The 12,944-nt window shown below is 39.7% G+C and overlaps 2 protein-coding genes across 3 annotated transcripts; both read left to right on the top strand.

Annotated features, from left to right (window-relative positions):
* The first annotated feature begins 264 nt into the window (after positions 1 to 264).
* On the top strand, positions 265 to 7,438 carry LOC111476995 (CCR4-NOT transcription complex subunit 9-like). The gene is made up of 9 exons (XM_023120892.1): positions 265 to 581; positions 1,898 to 1,969; positions 2,073 to 2,162; positions 2,299 to 2,341; positions 3,360 to 3,466; positions 4,277 to 4,372; positions 5,280 to 5,470; positions 5,551 to 5,620; positions 7,128 to 7,438. Exons 1-9 carry the CDS (start codon positions 396 to 398, stop codon positions 7,230 to 7,232), a joined length of 960 nt encoding a protein of 319 aa, XP_022976660.1. The 5' UTR covers positions 265 to 395; the 3' UTR covers positions 7,233 to 7,438.
* Positions 7,439 to 9,099: 1,661 nt separating this feature from the next.
* Positions 9,100 to 12,505, top strand: LOC111476996 (prohibitin-1, mitochondrial). 2 transcript variants are annotated; one of them, XM_023120893.1, is made up of 6 exons: positions 9,100 to 9,252; positions 10,589 to 10,776; positions 10,941 to 11,057; positions 11,352 to 11,522; positions 11,680 to 11,892; positions 12,034 to 12,505. In XM_023120893.1, exons 2-6 carry the CDS (start codon positions 10,600 to 10,602, stop codon positions 12,226 to 12,228), a joined length of 873 nt encoding a protein of 290 aa, XP_022976661.1. In that variant the 5' UTR covers positions 9,100 to 9,252; positions 10,589 to 10,599; the 3' UTR covers positions 12,229 to 12,505. The 2 variants fall into 2 exon arrangements, with proteins under 2 accessions (XP_022976661.1, XP_022976662.1); XM_023120894.1 differs by having other exon boundaries at positions 9,185 to 9,203.
* Positions 12,506 to 12,944: the final 439 nt, after the last annotated feature.

The raw sequence follows: 12,944 nt of genomic DNA, 5'->3' as shown, positions 1-12,944 counted from the left end.
TTCTATAAACGGTTGTATTCAATTATAAAGTTTATTTTGTACACGTTCCAGAGGTTCAATTTTTTCGTTATTGGGAGTTATGGGTATCGGTTTATATGGTTCGTTAATCAATCGTATCCTATAACATTGTAAATAATATTCTATATCGAATTTCTTATTGCTTTTGCATCAAATCACCCATGAGTTCAGTTTCTTGAGATGGGAAGTTTAAATCCGGGATAGGAAATAATATTAAAGATTTATATACATATATATACATATATGAGTACACGCTCCATCTAGGCCTAGAAACTGACGCCCTCTCAGCTGATAAAGAGAGGAACTTCCTTTCTTCCCTTCGCCGGCGTGAAATCGGAGGAGTCTTGTTGAGACTTGAAGGTTTTTGATTGTCGAAAATGTCGAATCTTCCCCAATCGCACTCCATGAATGCTGCGTTTGGAGGTCCTGGTATCGGTTCGTCGATCCCCAGTGCCTCCGGAGCTGCACCGAACAAGGAGCGAAAAATGGCTTCTTCGGAGCAACTAGTGCTCGACCTCAGCAACCCGGAACTCCGGGAGAACGCTCTCCTTGAACTGTCGAAGGTAAGATTCCTTGACCTTTAAGCAACCAGAGAGGAGGAGGAGGAGAGTGTTGAGGATTGGTGTTTTTTCTTGTTTTGGTGTGATGGTTGTGATAATTAGGGATTGCGGCTGAAAGGATTTGTGTTGGTGTTAGAGAATTTGTAGGTTTTGTTTGGCATGTCAGGAATTTTTAACTTGCTGTGGCTGAGAGGAATTTTCGCGATCGGATGTGTTTATTTGAAATAAAATTATGTTCTTATTGCTGTATAGTTCATCGCAGCTAGGTTGAATGTTGTTTTGATCCTTGCATGTTTAGTGCTACTTTTGTTAATTGTTTTGTATAGAATAGACTGAAATTTTCGCGAACGTCAGGAATTGTTTTGTTAATTGACTATTTTTAGCTCAAGCTAATTACGTAGCGTTCCCCTTCTTCCACTTTTCTCTCAACTTCTTGCTGCAATTTTTTTTTCTATCGCGCTTCGGTCGAAGGGGAACGATCCATCCGTTCCTGCGCCGGTCGAGGGGGAACGATCCCGCGCCGGTCGAGGGGGAACGATCCCGCGCCGGTCGAGGGGGAACGATCCCGCGCCGGTCGAGGGGGAACGATCCCGCGCCGGTCGAGGGGGAACGATCCCACTCCGGTAGAAGGGAACTTATGACATGCAACTGACATGCAACTGAAACGATCCATCCCGCTTCGGTCGAAGGGAGAACAATCCCCCGCCGGTAGTGGGGGAACAATCCCACGACGGTAGAAGGGAACTTATGACATGCAACTGAAACAATCCATTCCCCTACGGGGGAATGATCCCGCGCCGGTAGGGGGAACGATCCCGCGCCAGTAGAAAGGAACATGCAACTGAAACAAGTTCTTGTAAAGGGGAAAAGGTTCGGTAGAAGGGAACTTATGACATGCAACTGAAACAATTCTTGCAAATGGGAAAAGGGCGTAATGTGGGGCTGTTCTTAGGCCCTTCTTATTTTATCCAAAGGGTTTGAATTAGCCCCTGATCGTATTTCTCCCGAGATTAAAGAAAAGATGGGCAATCTGTCTTTCCCCGGACCCTACGACTAAGAAAGATTTCACTTCTTAAAATATCCCATATACATAGGTGGGAACAAGGGAAGGGGTCAGATTTATCCCGATGGGACAAAGCATTGGTAGGGTGGAACTTCTCCCTAGCAGTGCTTGGGATAAGCCCGAAAGAAAACCCCAAAGAGGACAATATCTGTCGATTCTTTGTTAGTGTTCATCATATGGGAATTCTTTTGGTATTATATGTGCAGTTAACCAAGTATATCTGATACCCTAATTTGTTTCTGTTCTTATTTTTCAGAAGAGGGAACTGTTTCAAGACTTGGCTCCATTGTTGTGGAACTCCTTTGGAACCATTGCTGCCTTGTTGCAAGTATGCTGCTTTAATTCTCAAACATACTATGAATTGTCTATAATTCACTCCTAATCTTGTTTTATTTTGTGTTTGTTTGTTTGCTTGTTTTGGGGTGGAACAGGAAATTGTATCAATATATCCTGTTCTGTCTCCCCCTAATCTGACCCCAGCGCAGTCGAATAGAGTTTGCAATGCTCTTGCTCTTCTTCAGGTCACTCCTTGTCGAACTTGTTACATCATGGAATCAAATTATATATGGTTTTGTGCTCACTAGTTACACAATATCTTGTTGATCTGAAACTATAACTTATGCAGTCTATATCTCTTTTTGTATGTTTTTTTTGCAGTGTGTAGCTTCACACCCAGATACGAGGATGTTGTTTCTCAACGGTAATGTTGTTGATCTTGTTAATGTTTGAACACTTTTGCTTGAGACTTTGTTCAAGACACAATCTAACATACTAAATGAAGTGGGCTTGTCGGAAATTTACACTAATTAGTTTGTGTGGAGGAAGCAATGAAACTAGCCATGTGGATCCCAAACACTTTGAAAGACTCTCCATCTCATTTTTTATGAAATAATACTAGAACATAAAATAGAAAGCCATAAAAAGGAGGTAATGTGTAATAGCCTAACCTCACCGTTAGCCGATATTGTCTAGTTTGGCTCGTTATGTATCGTCGTCAGCCTCATGGTTTTAAAAAACGTCTGTTAGGGAGAGGTTTTCATATCAGGTCAACCTAAAACCCGTCTGTTAGGGAGAGGTTTTCATACCAGGTCAACCTAAAATGCGTATGTTAGGAAGAGGTTTCCATATCGGGTCAACCTAAAACACGTCTGTTAAGGAGAGGTTTCCATACCGGGTTAGCTTAAAACGCGTCTGTTAGGGAGAGGTTTCCATACCGGGTTAGCTTAAAACGCGTCTGTTAGGGAGAGGTTTTCGTACCGGGCCAGCCTAAAACACGTCTATTAAGGAGAGGTTTCCACACCCTTGTAAGGGTCAACCTAAAACCCTCACGGTTTTAAAACGCTATAAGGGTCAACCTAAAACCCTCATGGGTTTAAAATGCTACAAGGGTCAACCTAAAACCCTCACAGTTTTAAAATTCGAGGCGTTATATAACCTAACAAAAACATATTTTCCTAAAATTCGGGGCGTTACATAACCTAACAAAAAGGACCTCCACTCTAAAGAAAAAATTAAACCTAACAGGTAATTACAATTATAACTTCTGCATAATCCACCATGGGGCTTCTCAGTTGAATATCTAGCAAAATTTTTGAATGCATATATTAGTTGGGTGCTTAGCAGTTAGCGGTCATAGGATTTTCACGATTTCCTTAAGATGATTGCATAGTTGCCTGTTTGTTTCAAGAATTGATTCATACTGAATTTATCCTCTGCAGCTCACATACCCTTGTATTTGTATCCTTTCCTCAACACGACTAGCAAGTCGAGGCCCTTTGAGTACTTGCGCCTTACTAGCTTGGGTGTCATCGGTGCGCTAGTGAAGGTATGTCACTTTAAAGCATGAGCTTATACTCTCGAGCTTATACTCTCTCCCTGTAATTTTCTTGTAACAGTCCAAGCCCACCGCTAGTCAATATTGTTCTCTTTGGGTTTTCCCTTCTGTGCTTCCCCTCAAGGTTTTTAAAACGCCTTCCTTCTCTTCTCCAACCGATATGGGATCTCACAATCCACCCATTATCGGGGCTCAGCATCCTCGCTGGCATTCATTCCTCTCTCCAATCGATTTGGGATCTCACAGTCCACCCCCCTTTGAGGCCAGCGTCCTCATTGGCACACCGTCTAGTGTTTGACTCTGATACCATTTTTAACTGCCCAAACCCACTGCTAGTAGATATTGTCCTATTTGGCTTTCCCTTCCGGGATTCCCCTCAAAGTTTTTAAAACACCTTTCCTAGGAAGAGGTTTTCACACTCTTATAAAGAATGTTTTGTTCTCCTCCCCAATCGATGTGGGATCTCACAATCCACCCACTATCAGGGTTCAGTGTCCTCGCTGACACTCATTCCTCTTTCTAATCGATATGGGATCTCACAGTCCACCTCCCATCAGGGCCAGTGTCCTCACTGGCACACTGCCCGGTATCTGGTTCTGATACCATTTTTAACAGCCCAAACCCAAATCCACTGTTAGCAGATATGGTCCTCTTTGGGCTTTTCCTCGAAAGGATTTTAAAACGCGTCCCCTAGGGGCGTGGGATCTCACCTTTCTTCTTTTTTTTCTTTTTTTTCCTTTTTATTGGGCACTCTCTATATTGAAAATCTAATAATTTTTGTTTTCCTCCTGTTTTTACCAGGTAGATGATACAGAAGTAATAAGTTTTCTGCTGTCAACTGAAATAATTCCTCTATGCCTGCGTACAATGGAAATGGGAAGCGAGTTGTCAAAAACAGCTGAGTTTCCTGATGCTACTTTTATTTCTATATTTCTCTTTTTAATTTTTCTAGCAATTTTATCTCATTTTATACCTTATTTTATTGGGAATTATCTATTATAAAATCTCAATTGCACATGTCACCAAAAATTAAGGTATGAGGACCCACTCTCAATTTGTGGGCCCTTTCTAAAACTCTGAATTATTAGAAATGAGTTATTCCTTTTGATAGGGTAGGAAACACCCCTCCTGATGTGAGATCCCACGTCGGTTGGAGAGGAGAACAAAACATTCTTTGTAAGGGTGTGAAAACCTCTCTCTAGCAACCTTGAAGGGAAGCCCAAAAGGGAAAACCCAACGAGGAAAATATCTGCTCGGTGGGCTTTGGCCATAACAAATGGTATTAGAGCCAGATACCGAGATGTGCCAACGAGGAGGCTAAACCTTGAAGGGGTTGGACATGAGGTGGTGTGCCAGCAAGGACGCTGGGCCCCGAAGGGGTGTGAATTGGGAGGTCCCACATCGATTGGAGAAGGGAACAAGGGCCGGCTAGGACGTTTGGCTCTGAAGGTGGTGGATTGTGAGATCCCACGTCGATTAGGGAGGAGAAGAGAACAAAACATTCTTTATAAGGACGTGGAAACCTCTCCCAAGAAGGGAAAGCCCAAAGAGGACAATATGTGCTAGCGGTGAGCTTGGGCGGTTGAGTTTTTTTTTTTTTGTGTGAATTGTTTGGCTTAATGTCTTGTAAAAGAGGTTTCCAGCCTCTCAAAATAGGTGGTGGTTTGTGTCTCTTTATTGTGCTGATTGCTTTGTGTCAACAGTGATTTCTAGTTCTGTTTATGTTTGGCACTGTTATTGGCTCTTGCAGGTGAAATATTAGAGGAGACCTTACACTAAATTGACCCACGACTTTGTACTGCAGGTTGCAACATTTATCGTGCAGAAAATTTTACTGGATGATGTCGGGTTGGATTATATTTGTACTACAGCCGAAAGATTTTTCGCTGTTGGTCGAGTTCTGGGAAACATGGTTGCAGCTCTTGCTGAGCAACCTTCGTCTCGTCTCTTGAAGCACATAATTCGATGTTATCTTCGATTGTCCGATAACCCGAAGTGCGTAAAAGTGGATTTGCATTTCAGTTAAGGTATTATTAGCCTTTTCAGTTTCTTTAACGACTTGTTCCGTTGTTCAGAGCTTGCGACGCCTTAAGGAGCTGTCTTCCAGACATGCTGAGAGATTCTACTTTCAATGGCTGTCTTCGGGTAAGTGTCTTTTCGACATGAATTTCATTTGTCGCGCTTCTGTGGAGTTTTCTGTTCTGAGTATGTTTCTAATTCATGTTCAGTGTTTTAGGCTAAGCTGACTATGTTGGCGTTGTACAATGGTTCTGCTAAGAGGAAAATACTGTAAAATTTCCGTGTTTGTTCATAATAGGGGAAAAAAAGAAAAACATTTTGAAAGTTCTAAAACGAAAAGTGTGAGATCTTGCCTCGGTTGAGGAAGAGAACGAAACATTCTTTATAAGGGTGTGGAAACCTCTTCCTAGCAAACACGTTTTCAAATTTTGAGGGAAGCCTAAAAGGGAAAGCCCAAAAAGGACAATATATGCGTGGTGGGCTTGGGTCATTACAAATAGTATTAGAGCTAGACACTAGATGGTATGCTAACGAGGAGGCTGAGTCCCGAAGAGGGTTGTGGCGGTGTGCCAGCAAGAACGTTGGGCTCTGAAGGGGAGTGGATTGGGGGGTCTCACATCGATTGGAGAAGGGAACAAGTCCTGAAGGGGGGGATTGTGAGATCCCACATCGGTTGAGGAAGAGAACGAAACTTCCTTTATAAGGGTATGGAAACCTCTCCCTAGTCAACATGTTTTAAAAACCTTGAGGGGAAGCCTGAAAGGGAAAGCCCAAAAAGGACAATATTTACTAGCAGTGGGCTTGGGTCGTTACAAATGGTATTAGAGCCAGACACTAGGCAATGTGCCAATGAGGAGGCTGAGTCCTGAAGGGGGTTGGACATGGGGCGGTGTGCCAACAAGGATGCTGAGCCTCGAAGGGGGATGGATTGGTGGTCCCACATCGATTGGAGAAGGGAATGAGCGCCAGCACCTCGCTGGGCTCCAAGGGGGGTGAATTGTGAGATATTACATTGGTTGAGGAGGAGAACGAAACATTCTTTATAAGGGTGTGGAAACCTCTCCCCAACAAACGTGTTTTAAAAACCTTGAGAGGAAGCCCAAAAGGGAAAATCCAAAGTGGACAATATTTGCTAGCGGTGGGCTTATGCCGTTACAAATGATATCAGAGCCAGACACTGGGCGGTGTGCCAGCAAGGACGCTGGGCCCCGATGGGGGGTGGATTTGGAGGTCCTACATCGATTGGAGAAGGGAATGAGTGCCAGTGAAGACGTTAGGTCGCGGATAGGGTGGATTGTGAGATCCCACATCGGTTGAGAAAGAGAACGAAATATCCTTTATAAGGGTGTGGAAACCTCTCCCTAGAAAACACGTTTTAAAAATTTTGAGGGGAAGCCCGAAGAGGATAATATCTGCTAGCAGTGGGTTTGGACCATTACAAAAAGTGTTCTTGAAAATGAGCTTAAAAGCACTCCACTAAGTATCACGATTCTCAAAATCATCATGAACTCGGGTTCACTCTCACTCGGAGCTTCTAATTCATAACAAAAGTATTGGACTTACTGGTATAACTTATTATCAAAACTCATTGATTTTGCATTGTGGATCACTTCCAAAATTTTAACGTTGACAGGATGATCCAACCACTAGGCGGTGGCTTCAACAGTTGCTGCTCAGTGTAGGAATGAGTAGGGTTCCTACACTTCAGGCCGGGGCTGGATTTGATCACATGATGTGAACTAAACCCGTAATGTATGTTCCAAAATTCTCTGTATTAGCATCACCTCAGCATTGCCTAAACTTATTTACGGGTTTGTAATTCTAAAAAACAATCTGCTCGAGTAAACCTTCTCGAGTAAAAGAATTATACACATGTTTATAGCTTTGTCATTAGAACTGCTCTCTGTTTTCTTCGAGTAATCTATTGTGCATCTATGAACCATGTATGTAATTGTAGATCATACAACCACACATTCGATCTAGATGAACACAAAGAATATGAGAGAAAATGTCGGAAGAAATATGGGTGTTTAAGAACATGAGAGAAATGGCAGGAAGGAATATTGGGTAGAATACACTCAGAATGAGAATCTAGAAAATTGGAAATGGATCTTGTCAACAAAGAATTTCATTTTCGAACGAACATCCATATCTTCACTTTTGATGTGTTTTGTCTTTGAATGATAATCCAACGGTATGACACTCTGACTATCTATATAAAGAATTTTCTCGTGTTGTTTCTTGCCTAATTCTTTTAGATATTCTGTTATCCATATCATCTCTTTATCAGATTTAGCTCTTGCCACGTACTTAATCTTAGTAGATGAAAGATCAATGCATTTCTGAAGCTTGAACATCTAACTCACTGTTGTTCTATCAATAATCTAGATATATTCATATGTACTCTTGCTAGAGTCTATATCTCCACTAAGATTAGCGCAAAACCTTGCATAACTCGTAGATTCTCAGATATTTTAGAAGCCACTTCAAAGCTTTCCAATGTTCTTTTCTTGAGTTTACCATGTACTTGCTAACAACTCCATGCATGTAATGTGCTCCTCAGCTGTCTGATTTAGTATCATTCATCTGGAATTCGGATAACACCTCATTGTATGCTCCTGAGATTAGATTTAATGTGCTAGCAGATCTATTTTGAGATAACATATCTATTTTGAGAAATATGCTTCGTTGCTACCAAATCTTTCCTCTAAAATACTAAAGACATGCTTGCCTGTGACTAATGTTCCTCGTACGGGATCCTACCATTAGTATGTTATCCACATACTAGGGTAGAAACACATCAGAATTAGTGTATTTCTTAAAATAACAACATTAATCATTTTCACTTTTGTGGAAACCACTGTTGCATATGAATGAGTCAAACTTCTCGTACCATTGTCTCGATCTTTGTTCTAGTCCATACAAGTTTTTATTGAGTTTTTTTATTGAGCTTACACATGGACCAGTTGCTGAGCAGCAATCTTGGGTGCTTTTCAAGTATCTACTATAATATCACTAAGTGATTTTTTTCACAATTCAACCTCAATTCTCACTTGCTTCGTTGTCATGAAACATTTGCTTTGTTGTCCTTGTACATGACATTTTCATTAAAAATCACGTCACAATATCTCAAGAATTTTTTTTGTTCTTGTCATCCCAAAATTTGTACCGGAACATATCAGAACCCTAACCATATTAAATTTTGAACCACATTCACATGGGTTTCTAGTAATCAAAGTTGGAGAACTAATTTTAAAATTAACTTAAAAATATATAAACTCAAATTTAAAATTTCAAAAATTTCAATTATTTTAAAAATAATTAAAAATATAGGAAATCAATTTTCATTAATCTTTCAATAATATTACAATTATATTAAATAGAGATTTTTTGGTATTAAATTTTCGATGTCCATAAGCTCAACATCAATATAAACGATTAATCGGCATCTTAATTATATCATAAAAAAATCTAAGAATAATAAGAAAAAAAAACAATAAAATATAATATATAAAAAATGTATTTTAATATGAAATAATTATTTGTTAATTTAAATGTTTTTTTTTTTTTTTTTTTACAAATTTTTTTCGGACCCGGTGAGTACTAAAATGGGTCATGGTTGGAGAAAGCCCAGAATCGAGCAGCTCCAATGGGATAGCCGTATAAAACCCTAAACCCTGCAACGCTGCTTTTTCTTCCCTCGAACCTGGTAAACCCTAAACCACCCCCCCGTTGACGTCTGTGTTCAAGATTTTGAGGTAAATTTCAAGTTTTCTGTTCAGCTTTTTGTGCTTATGCAATGGTATTTTCTGTTTGATGCGCTATGAAACTCGTCGAACAAGAATTTTATTTTCAATCTCGCGCACCCTCGCCCATTCTCCACTTTCACTTGATTCTCGGTCTGTTAGTCCAGGAAATGAGGTCGTATGTAACTTGGTTTGTTTACGATCTTGTGCTTTTGGATGCTTGCGTCTGTTTTTGGAGAAGTTTTCATTTCTCCTTCTGAATTCGGTAGATGGAAGCTGGCGTAGTATATGAGGATCGATTACTTTTGGAGTTCTTTGTTTTTGTGATTTTGTTGAGTAATTGATATCTTTTTCAGCTTAGTTTGATTCTTTTTAGTAGTATGGAGACCTCTGCTATTAGGATCCTTCGCAGCGTATCTCCTCCGCAATTGCATCATTAGCTCGTTCCACATTTGCTGCTGCTTTCTGCGTTTTCATCCAAAATTTTGCAAGTTTTTTCATTGGCTACCCGTCAAAATTGTGCACATTTCTACACCAAACTATTATTAAAATCTTGTCGGTAAGGATATTCAATAGGTGGAATCATTTTTCACCAGACGAGGAAAATTTGGCCAAATTTAAACTAAAACGTTGGGGAACCAAAAATCAAATCCAAACGTCATCTCCTTTCCTTTTCAGAGAACACTTTTGGCCAAATTTTAATATATGAAGTGGATTGTTTATGAATTTTTTCATAACTTTTTTTTTTAATGTACGTGCAATTGTGGAGGCCATTAGATTTTTGTTTATTTGAGCTTGATCCTAGCTCTGTCTCAACGTCAACTTTGCTCTGAATTTTGGTGCCCCTTTAATTTCCATAGATGAACTAATCATGTTTAGAATTTGGAAAAGTATCGATGGAAAACTGTTGTCTTGTTATTTAATCTAAAACATCTCACTACAGTTGATAGGCAACAATTTACTGTTTCTGTTCGTTTAAAACATACACTTTACCTACGTACTTTGGAAAACTTCAATGATTATTCTTGAATTGATTTTCCACCTTAACTTCCTTATCCTTATTGAGGTCTGAGAAAATGTTCTTAATAAAAGGTCGGAGGAAATATTTATTGTTGTAAGATGGTATGATATGCATCTCCTGACTGTACTCAGTTCTCTCCCTTCCATTAGTTATATGCCTGCCTTCTCATTCACCTACTGTCGTTTTCTGTGGCTTATATTATGGCTAACATAAATGCAATTTATGCTTCTTGTTCTTTTGTATTATGGACTCGTATATCAAAAACTCATATTCCGTATAAGTTTTACTGTTAAATCTATAATAACTTTTCTTTTTTAAAATTCTCAGAATCTTGGAATATGAATTTTAACAATGTCAAGGTTCCTAAGGTGCCCGGTGGTGGTGCAGCTTCTGCTTTGGTGAAGATTGGAATTATTGGTGGGCTTGGATTATATGCAGCTTCCAACAGTCTCTACAATGTTGAGGGAGGACATCGGGCCATTGTGTTTAACCGTCTAGTTGGAGTTAAAGATAAGGTTATTTAATCTGGTCCTTTAGATGAAACACTTCTACAATTCATTATCCATTGTTCTAGAAAAATTATCTGGTTCTTGGATGACTTCACCACATAAGTGCCTAAACTTCCTGGTTGCTTTAAGCAATATTGTTTGAACAATTTTTTGCTTGTCATAACTTTCAGGTTTATCCTGAAGGAACACATCTCATTATTCCTTGGTTTGAGAGGCCAATCATATACGATGTCCGGGCACGACCCAATCTTGTGGAGAGTAGTTCTGGAAGCCGAGACCTTCAGATGGTGTGATATTTTTTATTTTATTTGAAGATACCATATTTTTTTTTCTTTATTCTCTTATTTTTATTTTTGTTGAATGTGATCTCAGACCTGCTTTAGACTAATGCTCAACATTAAGTGATTAGCACAAAAGTTGGCATGTGTTTAGACTTTACATGTGAAAGACAGGCAGTTGTTAAGTGTTTTTCCATGTATTTTGTTTTATCCCATTTGGATATTTAAATTTAATGACTGGCTATCAGCTGGAATTACATGGGCAATATCCTTTTTTGTAAAGATCTTGGGTTTGATGTGCAGGTGAAAATCGGTCTTCGTGTTCTTACCCGTCCATTAGCGAATGAGTTACCTACATTGTATAGAACACTTGGTGAAAATTATAATGAAAGGGTTCTGCCTTCAATTATTCATGAAACTCTGAAATCTGTAGTCGCTCAGTATAATGCCAGCCAACTTCTCACACAAAGAGAGGTAAAGTAAAAGATCTATTCTCTGCTAGTTCGGGTTCCAATATATATTTCCTTTGCTTTCTCCCATTGATTCAGTTTCTTTTCTGTTTATAGCCAATTCAATATGGTTCCTTACGCTCCTACTCGTTAGTCGTATGCTGATTGTCGTTCATTTTCAGGCTGTAAGTAGAGAAATCCGAAAGACTTTGACTGAGAGGGCAGCTCAGTTCAATATCGCTCTTGACGATGTGTCCATAACAAGTTTAACTTTTGGAAGGGAGTTCACAGCTGCAATTGAAGCCAAACAAGTGGCTGCCCAAGAAGCCGAAAGAGCTAAATTCGTTGTCGAGAAGGCCGAACAGGACAAGAGAAGTGCTATAATCAGAGCACAGGTGAGACGAATGGGATGACAAATGAACTACATACCCCAACTTTCTTGATGTTTTGCAAGATGCTATTCATTTTTTAATATGGATAGCCATCTTTCTTGACTGAGGTGAAAATTTATAGCTTTCTCTGATCTTGATCACCAGGGAGAAGCCACGAGTGGGCAGCTGATAGGCCAAGCTGTTGCCAATAACCCGGCGTTTATGACTCTGAGGAAGATCGAAGCAGCAAGAGAGATCGCTCATACGATTGCGAACTCATCCAACAAAGTTTTCCTCAATTCAGATGATCTGTTGCTGAATCTTCAAGAGATGAACTTGGAGCCTGCTGGGAAGAAGTAAATTCCCTCACCCATTCAAAACAAAACTCACAGGTCATTCATTCTCTCTCGTTTCTTTGATTAATTGTGAATGTTGAGTCATTTACGTGGAAGACTGAGTTAGTTTGTAAACAAAATGGAATGGTTTAGTATCATCTCTTCATGAACAACTTGAGCCTTGCTTAGATGGCTGCTGCCAAATCTGTTCCACTTGAAATAGTTTTTGTAATAATTTTGGTATCATTTGAACTGTTTAACTGTGTGACTTGACATTGATGAATAGATTTGATATTCACACACTCCTATGATTTGGAAAGGAGCTCAATATATTTTTTAGCAATCGCTTTGAATTAGTATATGTTCATCCTTATTGATGTGAATGAGAATGGGATGGGTGGGGAGAGTTCTTTTAAGTTGATGACTGACGTCGAAGCGGGGCTTCGACTGATTTGGGAAAAAGAATTTGAATAACTTCGGTTTTCTGAATGAGTCACTATTTTCAATCAGAAACACTATGTCATTTATAACTCCGGCTTCCATTTGATATTGAGAAAGCGGCGGGCCCCAGTGAACTCTCCTGTTCGGGCTCCCGCTTGAATCAGAACCTTTATGCAAATCCATTCTTGAGAACAAACACAATCCCTACACACCAAAGCTAGTTGGAATGGAGTCTGATGAAACTTGGACCGAGACTACACTAAGGAGCGTAAGAAAAAAAAAATGAAAAAATGGAAATAG

This window comes from Cucurbita maxima, unplaced genomic scaffold, assembly GCF_002738345.1.
Source record: "Cucurbita maxima cultivar Rimu unplaced genomic scaffold, Cmax_1.0 Cma_Scf00003, whole genome shotgun sequence".
Taxonomy (NCBI): domain Eukaryota; kingdom Viridiplantae; phylum Streptophyta; class Magnoliopsida; order Cucurbitales; family Cucurbitaceae; genus Cucurbita; species Cucurbita maxima.
This window is presented reverse-complemented; position numbering and strand designations above follow the sequence as displayed.